Source organism: Neophocaena asiaeorientalis, unplaced genomic scaffold (genome assembly GCF_003031525.2).
Source record: "Neophocaena asiaeorientalis asiaeorientalis breed wild unplaced genomic scaffold, Neophocaena_asiaeorientalis_V1.1 scaffold190, whole genome shotgun sequence".
Classification (NCBI taxonomy): Eukaryota; Metazoa; Chordata; class Mammalia; order Artiodactyla; family Phocoenidae; genus Neophocaena; species Neophocaena asiaeorientalis.
Window position 1 is genome coordinate 7459016 of NW_020175017.1, and position 22232 is coordinate 7481247.

At 37.4% G+C, this 22232-nt stretch overlaps 1 protein-coding gene and 1 pseudogene across 2 annotated transcripts in view; one reads left to right on the forward strand and one right to left on the reverse strand.

Moving 5' to 3' along the window:
- Positions 1 to 22232, forward strand: part of RALGAPA1 (Ral GTPase activating protein catalytic subunit alpha 1) — a 219420-nt gene that overhangs the window by 22499 nt on the left and 174689 nt on the right. For both annotated transcript variants that reach the window (XM_024762042.1, XM_024762043.1), the window contains exons 2-3: positions 20331 to 20441; positions 20998 to 21047. In XM_024762042.1, the coding sequence (XP_024617810.1) occupies positions 20331 to 20441; positions 20998 to 21047 (161 nt within the window). The remainder of the gene's footprint in view (positions 1 to 20330; positions 20442 to 20997; positions 21048 to 22232) is intronic.
- Positions 4907 to 5911, reverse strand: LOC112411131 (lysine-rich nucleolar protein 1-like; annotated as a pseudogene).

Genomic DNA, 22232 nt, shown 5'->3' on the forward strand with positions numbered 1-22232 from the left:
TTGCCAAACCATTTCCAAAGTAGCTGCATAATTTATATTCCACCAGCAATGTATGAAGGTATTGTAATTTCCGAACACTTGTTACTGTCTGTCTTTCTGGGTATAGTCATCATAGTGGATGGGTAGTGGTACCACATTTTGATTTTGATTTGCATTTCCCTGATGGCTAATGAGGTTGAGTATCTTTTCGTGTGCTTATTAACCATTTGTATACCTCCTTTGGAGAAATGTCTATTCAAATCCTTTGCCTATTTTTAATTGGGTTATTGTTTCTTTTGTCAGATATACAATTTGCAAATATTTTCTCTTATTCTGTAGATTGTCTTTTCACTTTTTTTATAGTGCCCTTTAAGGCAAAACAATTCTGAGTTTTGATGAAGTCCAGTTTATTTTTTATTGTTTCTTGTGAGTTTGGTGTCATATCTAAGAAACAGTTGACTAGTCCAAGATCATGTTTTCTTCTAAGAGTTTTATAGTTTTAGCTTTTACATTTAGGGCTTTGGTCCATTTTGAGTTAATTTTTGTATATGGTATGAGGTAGTGATCCTGCTTCATTCTTTTGCATATTGATATTCAGTTGTCACAGCACCATTTGTTGAAAAAACTGTTTTTCCCCTGTTGAGTTGTCTTAATACCCTTGTTTAAAATCATTTGACCATCAGTGTAAGAGTTTATTTCTGGACTCTCAACTTTATTCCACTCATCTGTATGTTTATCCTTATAGCAGCACCACCCTATCTTGATCACTGTAATTTGTAGTAAGCTTAGAAACTGGAAAGTGTCAGTTCTCCAGCTTTGTTCTTCTTTTTCTTCTTTTTTTTTCAGTTGACGTATTATGGTATTATTGATACATAACATTATGTTAGTTTCAGGTGTACAACATGATTTGATATTTGTATAGTTGATGTTTGTCACCAGATACATAATTACAACATTTTTCTTTTCTTGTGGTGACAACTTTTAAGATCTATTCTTAGCACTTCTCAAATATGTAATACAGTATTAACTGTAGTCACACATGCTGTACATTCCCCATGACTTATTTATTTTATAACTGGAAGCTGGTACCTTTTGATGTTCTTCTTTTTCAAGATTGTTTTGATTATTCTGGGTCCCCTGTGTTTTCCTATGAATTTTAGGATCAGCTTTTCAATTTCTGCAAAAGAGCCACTTGGGATTTTGATAGAGGTTGCATTTAATCTTTAGATATATTTGGGAGAATATTGCTATCTTAACAATATTGTGTCTTGCTATCTATGAACATAGAATGTCTTTCAGTTAGTTTAGATCTTCTTTAGTCTCTTTCACTGATGTTTTATAGTTTTCAGGGTACAAATGTTACATTTCTTTTGTTAGATTTATTTCCAAGTATTTTATTCTTTTCATGCTTTGTAAATGAAGTTGTTTCCTTAATTTCACTTTGAATTATTCATTGGTGGTGGGTAAAAAGGCAATTGATTTTGTATATTCATCTTGTATCCTTCAACCTAGCTGAACTTGTTTATTAACTTTTATAGATTTCTGTGTGTGTATTCCTTAGAATGTTTTATATACAAAATCATACCATTTGTGAATAGAGATGTAATGCTTCTCACTTTATAGTGTATATGGTTTTTATTTATTTTCATGTCTAATTTCTTTGGCTAGAACTTCCTGTACAGTGTTGAATAAAAGTGGCAAAAGCAGACATCCTTGTCTTGTTCATGTTTTTAAGGGTAGAACTTTTGGTCTTTTACCAGTCAGTATGAAGTTAGGTGTGGGTTTTTCATAGATGCCCTTCATCAGTTTGAGGACATTACTTCTTATTCCTAACTTTTTGAGTTTCTTTATCATTAAGGGATGTTGACTATCGTCAAGTACTTTTTCTGTGTCTGTTGAGACTATCACGTAGGTTTTGACCTAATATTGTGTATTGCATTGATTGATTTTTGTATGTTGAACTGATCTTGCATTCTGGGATAAATCCCACTTGGTCATGATGTATAATTCTTTTAATATATTGCCATATATTGCCATATTCAGTTTTCTAGTATTCTGTTGAGGATTTTTGTGTCTTTATTCATAAGGAATATGGGTCGGTAGTTTTCTTTTCTTGTAATGTTTTTGTCTGATTTTGGAATGAGGGTAATACTGGCCTCACTGATACAGTTTGAAAGTGTTCTCTTCTTTATTGTTTGGAAGAGTTGATAGAATTCACCTATTAAGCCATTTGGGCCTGGACTTTTCTTTGAGGTCAGTTTTCTTTATTACTCAGTCCTTCTTTTTACTTTTTATAGATCTATTCAGATTTTCTATTTCTTCTTGGGTCAGTTTTGGTAGTTCATTTTATGTCTTTTCTTTGAATTTGTCCATTCCATATAGGTTACCTAACTTGCTAACAACAAATGCTCATAGTATCCCCTTAAGATATTTTCTATTACTGTAAGATTGGTAGTAATGTTCTCTTTTCCAGATTAGTAATTTGAATCATATCTCTCTTTATATTGGATAGTCTAGCCAAAGATTTGTCAATGTTGTTATCTTTTCGAAGAACTAATTTTGGTTTCATTGATTTCTTGGTATTGTTTTTCTTTTCTCTATTTTACTTATCTCCATTCTAATCTTTATTATTTCCTTTCTTCCACATGCTTTTGCTTTTTGTTTTCTAGTTTTTTAAAGTGGAACGTTAGGTTATTGATTTTGAGACCTGCATCGAGGTGTTTATTCAAGCTATAAATTTACCTCTAAGCACTGTTTTAGTGAGATGCCATATATTTGGTATGTTGTTTTTTCATTTACAGGTCAAAGTGTTTTTTACAGTGGATTTGAGTTACTATCTAGAATCCTTTCATTTCATCTTGATGGACTCACTTTAGTAATTTTTATAGGGCAGACCTATTAGCAACAAATTCTCTCAGTTTTGGTGTACCTAGGGATGCCTTAATTTTGTGTTAATTTTTGAGGACAGTTTTGCTGGGTATAGAATTCCTGGTTGCCAGGTGTTTTCTTTAAGCTCATTGACTATGTCATCTCAGTGACTTCTGGCCTTCCTGTTTTCTGATGACAAATCAGATATTTTTCTTAGTGAGACTTTCTTGTTAAGTGATGTGTTGCTTCTCTCTTGGTGCTCTCAAGATTCTTTTTGTTGTTATCTTTTGACAGTTTTGTTATGATGTGCTTAGATACGGGTCTCTGAGTTTATTCTACTTCTAATTTATTGAGTTTCTTAAATGTCCATATAAATGTTTTTCATGAAATTTGGAAAAATTTCAGCCATTATTTCTTGAAATTTTTCTGTCTCTTTTTCTCTTTTCTCTCCTGGGTCTCCTGTTGTATGTGTATTGCTGCATTTGATGGTGACTCAGAAGTCTCTGAGGCTCTGTTCATTTTTTTTCATTATTTTTAAATTCTGTTCATGAGACTGGATAATCTCAACTAACCTAATATCTTTTGAGTTTGCTAATTTTTTATTTTGCCAGTTCAGATGTGCTGTTGAGCTTTTAGTGAACTTTTCATTTTGTATTGTACTGTTAAACTCTTTTTTTTTGCGGTACGCAGGCCTCTCACGGTTGTGGCCTCTCCCGTCGCGGAGCACAGGCTCTGGACACGCAGGCTCAGCGGCCATGGCTCACGGGCCCAGCCGCTCCGTGGCATGTGGGATCCTCACGGACCGGGGCATGAACCCGTGTCCCCTGCATCGGCAGGTGGACTCTCAACCACTGTGCCACCAGGGAAGCCCTAAACTCTTTTTTTTTAAACATAATTTCTACCTCATTATTGATATCCTTTCCTTGGTGAGGTGCCATTCTCACACTTTCTTTTAGTTCTTTAGACATGGTTTCCTTTACTTTTGGAACATATTTAAAACAGATGATAGTGTTTGCCTAGTAGATCTAATGTTTGTTCTTCCTCAGGGACAGTTTCTATTGACTGATCTTTCTCCTGTACATGGGGCATGCTTTTGTTTTGTTTTGGTCATAGTCAGTTGATTTTTTACAAAGGTGCCTAGGCAATTCAACTGAGAATTGAAAATGTTTTTAACATCAAAACAAACAATGCTAGAAATATTGGACAGCTGATAACAAGGAACAAATTATTGATACATGCAACAATATAGATAAATCTCAAAATGATTATGCTAAGTGAAAGAAGCCAGTTTAAAACACAGTAGGGCTTCCCTGGTGGTGCAGTGGTTGAGGGTCCACCTACCGATGCAGGGGACATGGGTTTGTGCCCCTGTCTGGGAAGATCCCACATGCTGCGGAGTGGCTGGGCCCGTGAGCCATGGCCGCTGAGCCTGCGCGTCCGGAGCCTGTGCTCTGCAATGGGAGAGGCCACAGCAGTGAGAGGCCCGCATACCGCAAAAAAAAAAAAAGAGTAAATACTCTATAATCCCAATTATATACAAATTCTAGAAAATGCAAGCTAATTCATAGTGACAGAGTAGTAGTGGTTATCTGGGGATGGGGAAGGAAGGGATGGATTACAAAGGGGTACAAGGAAACTTTTGCAAATCATGGGTATGTTCATTACCTTAATCGTTGCTGGTTTCCTGGATGCATACATATGTCAGAACTCATCAAATTGTTCACCTTAAAAATGTGCAGATTATTGTTTGTCAATTATATTTAAATAAAGCTGCGAAAGGCAAAAAAAAATGCTCCTGAATGGAGGCGAGGAGGTGGTCACGCGTGGGTCAGGCAGAGCACGTGTCCTCTTCTCCCCCTGCAGCATTTACGAGGAGGACAGCCTCAGCCTGGGATTCTGAAGGACCAGAAAGCCCCTCAGCCAAAGTCGTGGCATGAAGTGTTGGAGACCATGGGCTCCCTGCCGCTGGAGGTGTGGCAGAGGCTAGCCTGGTAGTCTTTGGAGTCCCTAAGGCCTCTGGGACCAGGATCTTGTGGCTTGGCAGGAGGCGAGTGTGCATCTAGGGGAGGGAAGATGCACTGGAGGGATGAGGACCAGGCTGCACCTGGCCTATGTGTGCCTTGTCCTTGTTGCCTTTCTTTTCCAACACCACCTCCAAGTCCGTGTTGTGCTCCTCATCCCAAGGTTCTCCTCCTACTCTGCTGCCTCTTCTTCCTCTTCAGAGCTGGCTCCTCAATGTCTGCCTGCTCTGCCTTTTTTCTTGGACTTCATTTTCTTCTTCACAGAAGCCTTGGGGCCATCTCCTATTGGGATGTATTCTGGAGCTTCAACTTTGACTGGCTTCTTTTTACTTGCTTTCCTAGGGCTGCTCAACCCGGACCTGGAGAACTCAGGGTGCCCCAGGAGGGGTATCTCCCTCCTGGTGGATTTTCTTTTTCTCCTTCATCTTCATGTTGCTTCATCTTCACGTTGTGTTCCTTGGGGCTCCCCTACTTCTGTTTCTGTCACGAGGCTGCCTGCTTCCAGATGCCATGTTTCCCAACTGAGCAAGTGTACAAAGCATCCCTGGCCTCTCAGAACCAAGGGTCCCTGGCTGAGAAGGCTGTAGCTTCCTGGGCCTTTTTCTCCTTCTTGTGTTTTTTGAGCTTCTTGCCAGCTCTGGTTACCTCCTTGACCTGCTTGGGGTCTGGGGAGGTCTTCACCCTCAAGCCAGGGGGCATGGACTTCCTCTTCTTCCCACTGAGTGACTTGGATGGACCAAGTGCCTGCTTCCTGGGGCTGGGTGACGGCTCAGTCCGTCCAGCATGTAACGTGGCCTCAGGTTCTAGGGGCTCCTCACAGGGCTATGACCATTCTTTTTCTTCACTAGAGGCATTTTGGGTGCCTGCTCTTGGACCACATTCTTCGAGGGTGGTATGGCTCTTGTGGGACAAACCTCTGTGAAATAATTGTCGCTTTTTAAAACCTAGTATTGAGTCTCTGGTTCTTTGACTACCTTCTTTTTCTTCTTCTTTTTCTCTGGGAGCCCAAGGCCCAGGTCTCCTTTGTGAGTTTTAGTGATCATTCCCAAAGGTCAAACTTCCCTGCCTCCACATGAGAGCTGGGGCATACTTTCCTTTTTTTTTTTTTTTTAATTTATTTATATTTACTTATTTATTTTTGGCTGCTTTGGGTCTTCATTGCTGCACACAGGCTTTCTCTAGTTGCGATGAGTGGGGGCTCCTCTTTGTTGCAGTGCATGGGCTTCTTGTTGCAGTGGCTTCTCTTTGCTGCGGAGCCCAGGCTCTAGGTATGTGGCTTCAATAGTTGTGGCATGTGGGCTCAGTGGTTGTGGCTCGCAGGCTGTAGAGCGCAGGCTCAGCAGTTGTGGTGCACGGGCTTAGTTGTGGCGCAGCAGGGGCATACTTTCTTGTTTCTTTGTGTGTCTTATAATTTTGTTGAAAAACTGACATTTTAAATAATACAGCAACTCTGGAAACCACTTTCTCGCTCTCCCCCAGGGTTTGTTGTTTCTGTTGTTATTGTTGCTGTGTGATTCTTTAATGACTTTCCTGAACTATGTGCAGTGTATTTTCTTTCTCCTATGTGACCACCGCATTCTTTACTCGTTCAACTTAGTGGTCAGCTAATGACTGCACGGATACTTCCTTACAAGCCTGGAGTCAGTAAGTTTCCTAGTCTTTGCCAAGGAGCTCTCTGTGTGTATTGGGACATAATGTCAGTATTCAAGAAACAGTTTACAATACTTTTTTAGCCTTCACAGCTTTCTTGTGTAACCTCAAGATCAGACAGGTGAAAGTTTAAATCTTTTTCCAGACTTGCCTTAGTATGCTTGCAGCTCAGGCCATGGCTTTCTATACTCCCCTTAATATGTTGTAGCTCTTTAAAGTTCCCTGTGGATAGCACATTCTCTATATTTTTCCTTTTAAGTTTTTTTTTTGGTTAGTTGTTTGCCTCATCAGTGATTGCTGCCTCAGGCAGCTGTGGTGTTAAATAATTGCCACTGATTGTTTTCCACAAATGTCTCCAGGGGAAAAGCTGTTGCAGTGTGTGAGTTCTGAGTTACTCAAATAAAGACAAGCTTTGCAAGCTGGATTTTTGAAGGAGCAGCTAGATAAGTCAAATAATGACATTTCTCTTAGAGTGAAGCTTTGAACGAACTCCAATTCTGTTCTGACTTCTCCAGTGACCCATAGGCTGCTGTTTCTCACTGTGATCCTGGGCTGTTGGTTTTTAAGGCTGCTAAGGAGATGAGGATGGGGAATGGGAACACAGTAAGTTTGAAATGCCACAGAGGTAACTGTTCTAATTGAGATTCATCCATTTTTCTTGAAAAAATGTGCTTGATTGTTGCGAGCCTTTAATTAATTTCCAGGTCTACGAAAAGGTTGATTTTTACTGTTTTTGCTTTTGTTTAGCTGTTTTTAATGGAGGAAAAGATTTTCAGAGTTTCTTATTCCACTAACTCGCTGATATTACCTACTTATAACTTGCTTTTTAAACTATCAATACTTAATGTTTTTCAGTTTTATTAAAATGTTCTTTTATGAATACTTTTAGTGGCTGCCTATTCATTTGTATGGATGTATCATAATTTATTTAGTTCCTTACTGTATAGTGGGTAGTGGACAGATATTAGGAAGTTAGGGAAGAAAAATAGGACTTGTATATCATGTGAAGGAACCCAGGCTTATCCTGTTTACAGTGGGAAATGCCTTAAGTATTTTAAGCTGATGAATGATACCGGTAGTTGGACTCAGGTTTGGTAAATTATTCTGGTAGCAATATGTGGATGACGGATAAAAAGTGGCCTTCAAATGATGAGAGATTAGGTAGGAGGCTACTAATAAAATTCAGGCAAGAGATCATGAAGTATCAAACTAAAAATTTTCACTATCCTAAAACTTCAGAGTATCTATCTCAGCCTCTACAAGACTGTGTAGCTTTCAAATAATTCTTTAAAAATACCGTTCTTTCAGAATGAATTTGATTAAAATTGGCCGCAAGGTTATATTATGCTTTGGCGTACCACCTGAAGTGTAGCTAATAATGGTGGTGTTGATTGAGGGATCAGAAAAGCTGATATGGAACTGTTTAATAGCTTTGTGTGACCTGGCCTTGTTACCTAACGTCTCTCAGGCTTAATTTCCTCAGAAAGTGGAAATAATATACCTATTTCAAAAATATATTCGTGGAGGGCTTCCCTGGTGGCGCAGTGGTTGAGAGTCTGCCTGCTGATGTAGGGGACACGGGTTCATGCCCCGGTCCGTGAGGATCCCACATGCCGCGGAGCAGCTAGGCCTGTGAGCCCTGGCCTCTGAGCCTGCGCGTCCGGAGCCTGCGCTCCGCGACGGGAGAGGCCACAACAGTGAGAGGCCCGCGTACCAAAAAAAAAAAAAATATATATATAAGTGCTATGTATGCAAATGTAAACTTTTAAGTAAACATAAGTGATTATAACTATTTGCCTTATCTTTATGTCTCTATGCTTCCGGTATGTTTGATAAAACAGAATTGATTTTGCTCTTAAATCAGACATTGTATCTTTGTTTATAAGATTATCTTTTTCACTGAATCTCCTCATTTCCTCTGTGCCTATGTCGAATCTTTGAAGGCAAGAGAATAATTTTTATTTTACTTTATGTTTAAGGTTTTTTTTGTCACTAATAATATTTATTTTTATTATATATTGAAATAATATTTTTGATATATTGGTTAAATATAATATATTCAAATTAATTTCATCTGTTTCCTCTACCTTTTTCTCTTCTTTTAACATCTTTATTGGAGTATAATTGCTTTACAATGGTGTGTTAGTTTCTGCTGTATAACAAAGGGAATCAGCTGTATGTATACATATGTCCCTGTATCCCCTCCCTCTTGCATCTCCCTCCCATCCTCCCTTTCCCACCCCTTTAGGTGGTCACAAAGCACTGAGCTGATCTCCCTGTACTATGTGGATGCTTCCCACTAGCTATCTGTTTTACATTTGTTAGTGTATATATGTCCATGCCAACCTCTCAATTCGTCCCAGCTTACCCTTCCCCCTCCCCGTGTCCTCAAGTCCATTCTCTATGTCTGCGTCTTTATTCTCGTCCTGCCCCTAGGTTCTTAGAACTATTTTTTTTTCTTTTTTAGATTCCATATATATGTGTTAGCATACAGTATTTTATTTTTCTCTTTCTGACTGACTTCACTCTGTATGACAAACTCTAGGTCCATCCATCTCACTACGGATAACTCAATTTCGCTTCTTTTTATGCCTGATGTTCCATTGCATACATGTGCCACATCTTCTTTATCCATTCATCTGTCATGGCCACTTAGGTTGCTTCCATGTTCTGACTATTGTAAATAGTGCTGCAGTGAACATTGTGGTACATAACTCTTTGAATTATGGTTTTCTAAAGGTATATGCCCACTAGTGGGATTGCTGGGTCATCTGGTAGTTCTATTTTTGGTTTTTTAAGGAGCCTCTATACTGTTCTCCATAGTGGCTATATCAATTTACATTCCCAGCAACAGTGCAAGAGGGTTCCCTTTTCTCCACACCTTTTCCAGCATTTATTGCTTGTAGACTTTTGGATGATGGCCATCCTGACTGGTGTGAGGTGATACCGCATTGTAGTTTTGATTTGCATTTCTCTACTGCTCACTGATGTTAAGCATCCTTTTATATGTTTGTTGGCAATCTGTATATCTTCTTTGGAGAAATGTCTTTTTAGGTCTTCTCCCTATTTTTGGAGTAGGTCGTTTGTTTTTTGATATTGAGCTGCATGAGCTGCTTGTATATTTTGGAGATTAATCCTTTGTCAGTTGCTTCATTTGCAACTATTTTCTCCCATTCTGAGGGTTGTTTCTTCATCTTGTTTATGTTTTCCTTTGCTGTGCAAAAGCTTTTAAGTTTCATTAGGTCCCATTTGTTTATTTTTGTTTTCATTTCCATTTCTCTAAGAGTGGGTCAAAAAGGATCTTGCTGTGATTTATGTCAAATAGTGTTCTTCCTATGTTTTCCTCTAAGACTTTGAAAGTGTCTGGTCTTACATTTAGGTCTTTAATTCATTTTGAGTTTATTTTTGTGTATGGTGTTAGGGAATGTTCTAATTTCATTCTTTTACATGTAGCTGTCCAGTTTTCCCAGCACCACTTATTGGAGAGGCTGCCTTTCTCCATTGTATATTGTCACCTGCTTTATCAAAGATAAGGTGACCATATGTGCGTGGGTTTATCTCTGGGCTTTGTGTCCTGTTCCACTGACCTATATTTCTGTTTTTGTGGCAATACCATACTGTCTGGCTTACTGTAGCTTTGTAGTATAGTCTGAAGTCCGGGAGCCTAATTCCTCTAGCTCCATTTTTCTTTCTCGATTGCTTTGGCTATTTGGGGTGTTCTGTGTTTCCATGCAAATTGTGAAATTTTTTGTTCTAGTTCTTGAAAAATGCCATTGGTAGTTTGATAGGGATTGCATTGAATCTGTAGACTGCTTTGGGTAGTATAGTTATTTTCAAAATGTTGATTCCTCCAATCCAAGAACTTGGTATATTTCTCCATCTGTTTGTATTATCTTTAATTTCTTTCATCAGTGTCTTATAGTTTACTACATACAAGTCTTTTGTCTGCTTAGGTAGGTTTATTCCTAGGTATTTGCTTCTTTTTGTTGCAGTGGTACATGGGAGTGTTTCCTTAATTTCTCTTTCAGATTTTTCATCATTAGTGTATAGGAATGTAAGATTTCTGTGCATTAATTTTGTATCCTGCTACTTTACCAGATTCATTGATTAGCTCTAGTAGTTTTCTGGTAGCATCTTTAGGATTCTCTACGTATAGGATCATGTCATCTGCAAACAGTGACAGCTTTACTTCTTCTTTTCCAATTTGGATTCCTTTTATTTCTTTTTCTTCTCTGATTGCTGTGGCTAAAACTTACAAAACTATGTTGAATATTAGTGGTGAGAGTGGGCAACCTTGTCTTGTTCCTGATCTTGGTGGAAATGGTTTCAGTTTTTTACCATTGAGGACCATGCTGGCTGTGGGTTTGTCATATATGGCCTTTATTATGTTGAGGAAAGTTTCCTCTATGCCTACTCTCTGGAGGGTTTTTATCACAAATGGGTGTTGAATTGTGTCGAAAGCTTTCTCTGCATCTTTTGAGATGATCATATGGTTTTTCTCCTTCAATTTGTTAATATGGTGTATCACATTGATTGATTTGTTTATATATAAGAATAAATGCTGAAAGATCAGCTGTTAACCTTATTGGGATTCCCTTGTATGTTATTTTTTGTTTTTCCCTTGCTGCTTTTAATATATTTTTTTTGTATTTAATTTTTGATACTTTGATTAATATGTGTCTTGGCGTGTTTCTCTTTGGATTTATCCTGTGTGGAACTCTGTGCTGTGCCTGGACGTGATTAACTATTTCCTTTCCCATATTAGGGAAGTTTTCAATTATAATCTCTTCACATATTTTCTCAGTCCCTTTCTTTTTCTCTTCTTCTGGGACCCCTATAATTCGAATGTTGGTGTGTTTAATGTTGACCCAGAGGTCTCTGAGACTGTCCTCAGTTCGTTTCATTCTTTTTTCTTTATTCTGCTCTGCAGTAGTTAGTTCCACTATTTTATCTTCCAGGTCACTTGTCCATTCTTCTGCCTCAGTTATTCTGCTATTCGTTCCTTCTAGAGAATTTTTATTTTCATTTATTGTGTTGTTCACCATTGTTTGTTTGCTCTTTAGTTCTTCTAGCTCCTTGTTAAATGTTTCTTGTATTTTCTCCATTCCATTTACAAGATTTTGGATCATGTTTACTGTCATTGCTCAGAATAATTGTTTTTCAGGTAGACTGCCTATTTCCTCCTCATTTATTAGGTCTGGTGGGTTTTTACCTTGCTCCTTCATCTTCCGTGTGTTTCTCTGTCTTCTCATTTTGCTTAACTTGCTGTGTTTGGGGTCTCCTTTTCACAGGCTGCAGGTTCATAGTTCTTGTTGATTTTGGTGTCTGCCCCCAGTGGCTAAGGTTGGTTTAGTGAGTTGTGTAGGCTTCCTGGAGGAGGGGACTAGTGCCTGTGTTCTAGTGGATGAGGCTGGATCTTTTCTTTCTGGTGGGCAGGTCCACGTCTGGTGGTGTGTTTTGTGGTGTCTGTGGCCTTATGATTTTAGGCAGCCTCTCTGCTAATGGGTGGGGTTCTGTTCCTGTCTTGCTAGTTGTTTGGCGCAGGGTGTCCAGCGCTATACCTTGGTGGTTGTTGAGTGCAGGTGGGTCTTGGCGTTGAGATGGAGATCTCTGGGAGATTTTTGCCTTTGATATTATGTGGACCTGGGAGGTGTCTTGTGGACCAGTGTCCTGAAGTTGGGTCTCCCACCTCAGAGGCACAGCCCTGACACCTGGCTGGAGCCCCAAGAGCCTGTCATCCACACGGCTCAGAATAAAATGGAGAAAGAAAAGAAAGAAAGAAGATAAAATAAAATAAAAGTTACTAAAATGAAAAATAATTATTAAAAAGAAATTTTTTGTAAGTAATAAAAATTAAGAAAAGGAAAGAAAGAAGAGAGTGACCAAACCAGAAAACAAATCCACCAATGATAACAAGCACTAAACAGTATACTAAAAAAAAACAAAAAACAATGGACAGACAGAACCCTAGGACAAATGGTAAAAGCAAAGCTAAACAGACAGAATCACACACAGAAGGATACACATACACCCTCACAAAAAGAGAAAAATGGAAAAAAAAATATATATCGTTTCTCCCAAAGTCCACCTCCTCAATTTGGGATGATTCGTTGTCTATTCAGGGATTCCACAGATGCAGGGTACATCAAGTTGACTGTTGAGATTTAACCCGCTGCTCCTGAGGCTGCTGGGAGAGATTTCCCTTTCTCTTCTTTGTTTGCACAGCTCCTGGGGTTCAGCTTTGGATTTGGCCCCGCCTCTGCATGTAGGTTGCCTGAGGGTGTCTGTTCTTCGCTCAGACAGGACAGGGTTAAAGGAGCCGCTGATTCGGGGACTCTGGCTCACTCAGGCCGGGGGGAGGGAGGGGTATGGAGTGCAGGGCGAGCCTGCGGCGGCAGAGACCGCCATGACGTTGCAGCAGTATGAGGCACGCCGTGTGTTCTCCTGGGGAAGTTGTCCCTGGATCACGGGACCCTGCCAATGGCGGGCTGCACAGGCTCCCAGGAGGGGAGGTGTGGATAGTAACCTGTGTTTGCACAGTCTTCTTGGTGGCTGCAGCAGCAGCCTTAGCGTCTCATACCCGTCTCTGGGGTCCGCGCTGATAGACGCAGCTTGCGCCTGTCCCTGGAGCTCCTTTAAGCGGCACTCTTTCTTAGTCCCCTCTCCTCGTGGACCAGGAAACAAAGAGGCAAGAAAAAGTGTCTTGCCTCTTCGGCAGCTGCAGACCTTTCCCCAGACTCTGTCCCAGCTAGCTGTGGTGCACTAGCCCCCTTCAGGCTATGTTTATGCAGCCAACCCCTGTCCTCTCCCTGGGATCCAACCTTCGAAGCCCTGAGTCTCAGCTTCCAGCCCCCGCCCGCCCCGGCGGGTGAGCAGACGAGCCTCTTGGGCTGGTGAGTGCTGGTCGGCACCGATCGGCTGTGCAGTAATCTCTGCACTTTGCCCTCCACACCCCTGTTGCCTGCTCTCCTCCGTGGCACCAAAGCTTACCCCCTCTGCCACCCGCCATCTCTGCTCCTGAAGGGCCTTCTTAATGTGTGGAAACCTTCCTTCACAGCTCCCTTCCAGAGGTGTAGGTCGTGTCCCTATTCTTTTGTCTCTGTTTTTTCTTTTTCCTTTTGCCCTACCCAGGTACGTGGGGAATTTCTTGCCTTTTGGGAAGTCTGAGGTCTTCTGTGAGTATTCAGTAGGTATTCTGTAGGAGCTGTTCCACATGTAGATGTATTTCTGATGTATTTGTGGCAAGGAAGGTGATCTCCGTGTCTTAGTCTTCCGCCATCTTGAAGCTCCTCCTCTTACAGGCGGATTCTTAACCACTGTGCCAGCAGGGGAGTCCCTAGTTATTAATTCTTAATTTTAGTTCATTTTGGTCAGAGAGCATGGTATGTGCTAAGTTATTCTTGGTTCTTTTTCTGTTTAGTTTGTGTCCTTAGTAATTCAGGTTTTAAACTTTTTTTGTTTTTAATATTTACTTATTTATTTACTTTTTTATTTGGCTGCACCAGGTCTTAGTTGCCACATTCAGGATCTTTGTTTCCGTGTGTGGGATCTTCCTTGCTGCATGTGGGCTCTTTTTAGTTGTGGCATGTGAGCTATTAGTTGCGGCACGCGGGACCTACTTCCCTGACCAGGGATTGAACCCGGGCTCCCTGCTTTGGGAGTGCAGAGTGTTAACCTACTGGACCACCAAGGAAGTCCCCAATAGTTCAGTTTTTATAAATACCTTACTTTTACATGGGAAGATTTATAGTCTCTTGAACTTAGAGTTTTACAGGTAAAGTGCTTATTTTGTTGTTCAAATCTTGTATATACTTACTACTTACTTCTGTTAAATATGAGACAGATGTGTTAAAAGCTACCACACTATAAATGAGTTTGCTTTTCCTTAGAAATCTGTCGGCTTTTGCTGTTTATATCTCTTCATGCAAAATTGAAATTAAAGCTTTCTGGTAAATAGAGCCTTTTGTCAAAATACATTGAACTCTTTAATTGTATTAATTCTTGCCTTAATGTTTACTTTTTGTCTCTTTTTGAGCAATCACTGTTGGTATTTTTGGTTAGTACTTGGGTTAAAAATACTTAGTAAATACTTTGTAGCTTGACTTTTGTGTGTGTTTTTAAATCCAGTATAATTACAGCTCTCTCTTAACTGTGGCATTTAATCCATTAACTTTTTTATAATTACTTGTATATTTATATTGATTTCCGTCATCTCATTCACTTTTTTGGGGTGCTTTTCTTTACTCATGTCTGTTAGATTGATAAGCTTTTCTATATTCTTTTTCCCTTCTAATGATTAGAAGTTATGCATTGTTGTGATTCTCTTATTGGTAACTCAGAAAACTTCAATAGCATACTAATATTGAAGTCTAGAGTTCATCACTGTTTCTACTGTCCTCTTAAATAAAATAAGATCTTAAAATACTTTCTCCAGCATTTGTTTCATCTTTCACATTATTGCCCATTATTTTACTTCCTCCTTGTTAGTAACCTTTTGCATTAGTACTTTTGTTAACAGTCAGTGCTCATTGAGATTTACCCACACATTTTCCAGTTTCTTAGCTCATCTTTGCTTCTTGCTTCTCACTCTTCCATGTGAGTTTATTTCTATTCGTTCAGAAATCTATCTTTTGTAATTCTTTGAGTGAGAGTTTTTAAGTGTTAAACTCTATGTTAGAAAATGCCTTTTCTTTATTTTCATGTTCATCTTATTGAACAGTAGTTTAGCTGAATTAGAATTTTATGATGACTATTATTTTCCCTTAGTTCTTTCAGTATAAAATTGCATTGTCTTCTTGCCTCTATTGGGCTGATGAGAAGTCTGTTGTTAGTTTTGATATTTCTGTGTAGGTAACTTTTCTTGGTTGTAATATTTCCATTTTGTTTTTGGAGTTAGGATGTGACCGTGGATTTGTGTTCATTCTGCTTGGGAATCACTATGCTTTTTCAGTCTGAAGATTTATTTACATATTTCACCAATTTTAGATAGTACTCAGACCTTATTTCTTTGAATATTACTTACATTTTATCTTTGTTCTTGGGACTTCTCAGGCAGTCTGTTTCCATCTTATTATTTTTCTGTGCTACATTCTGAGTAATAGCATCAGTCTGTCTTCCAACTTACTATTTCTCTGTTTCTTCCTTTTGTCCTCTCTTCCTCCCGTTTCTCAATTTCTTCTCCCTTCTCATATACCCTCCTCTTTTCTTAGAACTTGATAATGTATTGTTTATAATTTTCCAGCCTGTTTGTGTGGTTTTACCGCCCTTCTTTTCTCTTGCACCTTCTTTCTGTTTTCTTCCTACTTTTCTCTTCTACTTCCCCCCTTATTTGTGCTTGACTCCTCCATATTGCTTATATTTTAATAATACATTTTTGTGTTTCTTTTCCCTTACCCATTCTCCCTTCTCCTCATCCTTACTTCCTTCCCATCTCCTTTCCTACATATTTCCCTTCAACCCCTCCCTGCCTTTATACCACATTCTCACCATCCTCCTTTCCCTCATGACACCTTTTCCTCCATCCCACTTCCTCCTTTCCTACTTACTCTTTTTCTTTTTTTTTTTTTTTTTGCGGTATGCGGGACTCTCACTGTTGTGGCCTCTCCCGTTGCAGAGCACAGGCTCCGGACGTGCAGGCTTAGTGGCATTGGCTCACGGGCCCAGCCGCTCCGCGGCACATGGGATCTTCCTGGACCGGGGCACTAACCCGTGTCCCCTGCATTGGCAGGCGGACTCTCAACCACTGCGCCACCAGGGAAGCCCCCTACTTACTCTCTTTTCTTCACTTCTACTCCTTCTCCTCTTCCTTTTTTTTTTTGAGCTTGTATTATTTATTATCCAGCATTTCTGTGTCTCTGCAATTAGAGAGTTTTTTGTGTTATTCACTGTATTGTTGGATCAGTCCTCATTATTATTGATTATTTTAAGGCAATAATTTGCATTGTTCAGTGCTTTATTATCAGGAGCAGATTACTTGTGATACACTTCACAGATTAGTGTATTATAATGCCATCATTTGAGGAAAAGTTCTAAATGGTGGCTTTTTTTTTTTTTATAGATGAGGAAGAAGAATGATGGTATTGCAAAATTTGTTGAATTTTTGGTCATCTAGTGTGGGTTATGTGATAACTTTTCTAGGGAAGTATTTAGTACAGGTGTCTGAAATTTAAGGTCAGGTAAACTGGCCTTCTGAATTTTGTAATTTTTAATTATAGATTTGTTATAGAGCTTAGATGTCTTCAAAAGATGTAGTAGGAAGTAAATATATTAATTAGCTTCTTGAAGCTTATTCATAAAAAGATCCTAGAGACGACGTCTGAAATTTTATTTGTGAAAACTAAATGAAGTCTAGAACTGTTTTGCTACTTAAAGTTAGTATTCCCAAAGGTCTTCAAAGCATTCCTAAGCCTGAATAAGTTTTTTTAAAATCTCAGAAACTTCAGTCTTAATTTGTGGTTGAAATGTTTATTTGATTTCTTTAAGGAAAGACTAATTTACAAACATTGCAAATCAAACAGAAGTATTTCTAAAAATGGGGGAAGTTTTTGAATGCTTAAACTTTTTTTAAGTGCCAACCATCAGTTTAGCACTATGCAGAGCACTTCCTCAGATTAAAATTTAAAAAAAATTAGAAAGGTAAAAGAAGCTAAGGCATGCTTTCTGCTCCCAAAGAGAGCTGTAAGAGAATGATACAGTTGGCACTCCATTTTGGAGGGGTGGGTCCATATCCTCAGATTCAACCTACTTTGGATCAAAAATATTCAGGAAAAAAATTCTGGAGCATTCCAGAAAGCAGAACTTGAATTTGCTGCACCCAGGCAACTATTTATGTAGCATTTACATTGTGTCCGGTATTATAAGTAATCTAGAGGTGACGTAAAGTGTGTGGGAGGATGTGCATAGGTTATATGCAAATACTATGTCATTTTATATAAGGGATTCTCCAATTTTGGCATCTGATGGGTTCCTGGAACCATCACCTGCTGATACTGAGGGACAGTTGTATTAACTAATGTGACATAATTAGGAGCCATGCTGACTAAAAGTACTGGAGGCATTCACAAAAAGAGAAAACATAAAGGGTTTGGGGCATTTTTGGGGGGAAGGTATTGGGTAGAAGTTTTTCCATAATCTCTTTCTTTGTGGATTTCCTTCCTTTTATATTTTCCTTTCTTCTGTGTTACTGTTTTATAGAGAGACTTCTTTTTAAATAAGTGAAACCTTCTTATTCTCTTATATCCACCTTTTTTGTGTTTTTTCCCGTTTTCCCCTACTATGTAAATTTTGTGAATTGGTGAACAAAAATATTTTATAAGAGTTTTTATTTGCTAACTAGTTCATTACAAATAGATACAGAGTAAAAAACAAATTGACCTAATTTTGATGCAGTATTTTTTATTAGCCAGTATGTAGTTTCCAGGCTTTGTGTAACATGCTGTACCATGGGAAGGAAATTGAGAGAGACTATCTTGGCTCCTAAATTTATGTTGCAAAATCTTGAAGTTGATTCATGTTTGCTTTTGTTTTGTTTTGTTTTGACTTTTTTGTTTTGCTTTGTTATTGTTCTCATTTTCTTCTTTCCCCTGGGACATTAGTTTTGTTTGAAACATTAATTTCAGGAAATTCAGCTGTAATTGTAACAGTCTATTTCATTCTCATTTCATAGTTCTTTGTTACTTCAAACTACTCAGTGGGGAAAACAGAATACTTCTCCTGTTTATCTCAGTGTATGTGTTTTATTTTGGTAGTCTCTAAAATATGTTTAACTAGTTTTCAATGACAGTTATTCTTATCTTCCTACAGGCAGATAACAGATAAACTACTAGTGTTCTTTTCTTATTTTTCTTATAGATGTATCAATATTACACTGGAAGCTGAATAACATAGAGGTTAAGAGCATGGGCACTAAATCCAGGCTGTGTGGAGTTTAAATCCATGACTGTTTCTTACTAACTGAATTACTTGAACTCTATACCTGTTTTCTCATCTTTAGAGTTAGGGATAATAGTAGTACTTATTTCATAGTGTTGTTCTGAGGACTTTAAGAATTAATTTCTATAAAGGACTTAGAAGAGTTTCTGGCATATAGAAAACATTGTTTGTGTTAGCCATTATTATTGTTTTTTCCCCTAGTTCTGTGAAAATGTACACAGATAGTGTTACAGGTAGGAATGGAATCTGGGTGTTCTAATTCCAGTTAAGATGAAGCAGTGCTATTTTGCCTGTCAGTAGGTTATGCAGTCTTTTCCAAGATAAAAATTTCCAAGCTACAAAATGAATACAATAACATTAAAATAATTTATTTTATTAATAATAAAACACATTTGAGTACATATTTGCTCAGCACTGTGCTTAGGTTTTGGAAATACTAAGGTAGACACACTTTCTATCCTAAAGAAAATGTAGACTAGTCCTGGAAAAAAGACAAGGAAACACTTGAGACATAATGACTTCCATGAGAGAGAAATGTAGAGAACACAAGGGAATAGAGAGGAGAGGGCATCCATTCCTTCCTTGGGGAGGGCAAAACAAAAGGGAAACAGTCTTGGAAAATTCCATAGATGAGATGTCATTAAAGATTTATGAATATTCATAGGGTAAGATAATACACCAGAGTTTAAAGTGCTGTCTGTATGTTGTTACTATTTAACTTTATTCTGAAATCTTCCATTCAGCCTTAGAGCATTCCAAGAAATTAATTGATGTTTAACTTGAGTTTATCAGCAGTTAGTAGTTTATTCTTCATTTTACTCCCAGGTTCAAAAAAATCTTTGTTTTTCCAGTTGCTTTTTTCAAATTTGTTTATTATAAAAGAGACGTGCTTTTTGTAAAGGAATTTGAATAGTAGGAAGTATATAAAATAAAAGTTCTTAATTCCTCCCCTTTTCCCCAACTTTCTCACCCCCCCGAAAATAAACCAAACAATAAAATGCATAAGTACATATACACCTACGATGTAGATATCTTGCTTTAAATAATAAATCCCATTTCCTTAGTTTGCACTTAATGATATTTTTCGACATATCAAGGATACTTTTTCTATTTTATTTTTATCAAAATGCTCAAAGCTAGCCAAAATGAATTATTTTTCTGCATCCTATCCTGCTTTCCTCACTTCATATCTTTGTTTATGCCAAGAATGTCTTTCTCATTCAAACCCACCACTTTATGTCCAAAGTCCTTCCTGTCCATAGAGGTCTTTTCAGATAATACATTCTCTGTCAGGCGTTTGTTCTTTCCCCACCTTCACCCCTCATTGAGTTTTGAAAGTAATTTTGTGTTAGTACCCAAAACTTTCTGCTCTGCATATAGTTAAATGTTCAGTTTCTCTGCCTTAGACTATACTGACAGTTCTTATAGAACAGTATTGCCTGAGTTTTATAATACTTAAGTGCCTATTTGCAAAGCCTATTGTTAGATATTTAAAGTAAATGTATTTTAGACATGTATTATTACTCTTAGAAATACTGATTTTTAATTGTCTTGGGGGAAAAGTTAGGAGAGCATAGCTGTGAATTGAAAATAGAACTTGACTTCTTTTTTAATGATTTTGGATAAAACTTTCTGAGGCATTGTTTTCTTTTAGTAAACAAAGATTATGATAACCTGATTTGACCAGTTTTTAAAATTAAAATCTTTAAAAGCTAAAGTTGTGAGAACAAGGATATAAATGTATAAACACATCTCTTAAATATTTTAATAGAATTTTAAGAGCAGTTCTTTGGCATTTTTGAAGGAAACATGCCACAATAAATATTTGCTGAACGTGATATAAATAGTAATCACTAAAAACTGTTTTCATTTATTTTTCAGAGAATGCAGAGTCCATCGATCTTAAACAGTTTTTTGACCAACATTTTTCACATATATATTATGTGTTTTTTGAGAATTTTGTTACTATTGAAGCTAGTCTTAAACAGAAAGGTAAGATGTTAAAATCGGTCTTGGCTTATGTTGATGTTTCAAATAATTGTCATAAACATTCACTTAAAAATATACTCTTGGACATTGGAATTTTAGTATTATTTCACTTCTTTTTGTTAGACAGCTTGTAGAACACCCCTCTCACACTATGGGTTAGTAGTAATATCCTTATTATTTTGAGAAGGCTTAGATTTCCTTTTTCTCTGTTCAGGTTTACTTGTTTTCTCACCTTTGCTCTGCCCTAGGGGCATATGTCAGGTTTGAGCAGTCATTTTCATAAATTCATTTTTAGAGTTCATTTAGAGTTCTCCACAACATATTATGATTTGTTTTTAGACATAAATATGTAGAATATAAATTTAGCTGTCTAAAAAGAGTAGAGAGAGATGCTATGATATTGTCTATACATTGAACAGAATACACTTTAAACATTTTATTAAAGAATCAATGAGAAAAAAAACTTCAGTGCTTGAAATATTTTAAGCTTTTTAAGTGGTTGTTGATATTGAGGACAAAATGATAATGTTTAAAATATTTTTCTATAAAAATGTTTTAGGTCACAAGTCTCAAAGGGAGGAATTGGATGCTATACTTTTTATTTTTGAGGTAAGTACCTGCCAATGTAACTTGTTTTCCAAAATTAATTTTTAGAACATACAAAGGAATATATTAAATATTAACAAACACTGTGAATCTACCATGCTTTTCAAAAACTGAATTGCACTTTTTAACCTAAAAATACACCTGACTTAATTCTTATTTTCTGAGGTACACATATTATTTTTAGGTACAGATAAAATTATGTTTTTATGCATTTGATACCACAGTTGGTACAATATTCACTGTGTTTGCAAACATGAAAATTTTAATTTGTGGGAGATTTACACAAATGGAGAATTTAAAAAAACAGAAAACAAAACATTATTACTTGAGAGGGTAAATTCATAAAACTGTTACATACCTAAGGAGTTTTCTGCTTTAACTGCTTTTCATTGAAAACTTATATAAAATAGTTTTAAATATTTTATAAATAGTTCTACTACATTTGCTTTGGATTGGGATGGGATACATTTTTATTGCTAAATAAACAGAAGGAAACAACAACATTTGATACTTTGCTAAAATTTGTTTCATTTTTGACACAATGATAGAAATGAGGGACACACATGCTTTTCAAATAACCCCATGCTCTTCATTCTGTCTTTCAGATCAAATAGTGATAGGAGTATTCTGATCTTTATTGAGAATTTTAGAGAACTGGAGAAAGTCAGGATTAGACCTTGTGTCTTGACAAGCATAGTAAAGAATTTAGAAATCAGTTTCTAAAGATTGAACTATTCTATCTACTGCTAATTAAAGATAATTCACTATTTTTTTTATGTTGACTATTTTAGTATGGTTTAGAAGAATTTGATCTCTCTCTTAGTTGCTGAGTTAGTCACAGCTGAAAAAAGAAAGTTTTTTTTTTTTTTTTTTTTTAAGAGTTCCAGACAGAAGCAACTGGTGTTGGTACCTGTTCTGCAGTTAATTTTCATTAGTCGTTAACCCTGAGGAATTTGCTTATATTTACCTCCCCAGGTGTTTGCATGAACTGTTTACAAGGGAAATATTAAAACATGAATATTTTGAGAAAGAGTAAAAGTATGTACAGAGAAAGCAAGATGATAATTCCTGGAAAGTGTTCCTTCAGACATTCATGCTTGCCCTATATTCAGGAAACTGAGATGATTGACTAGTTAATAGAAGCTCTTTCAGAATATTCCTTCTGTTAAAAAATAATACTTATTTTCC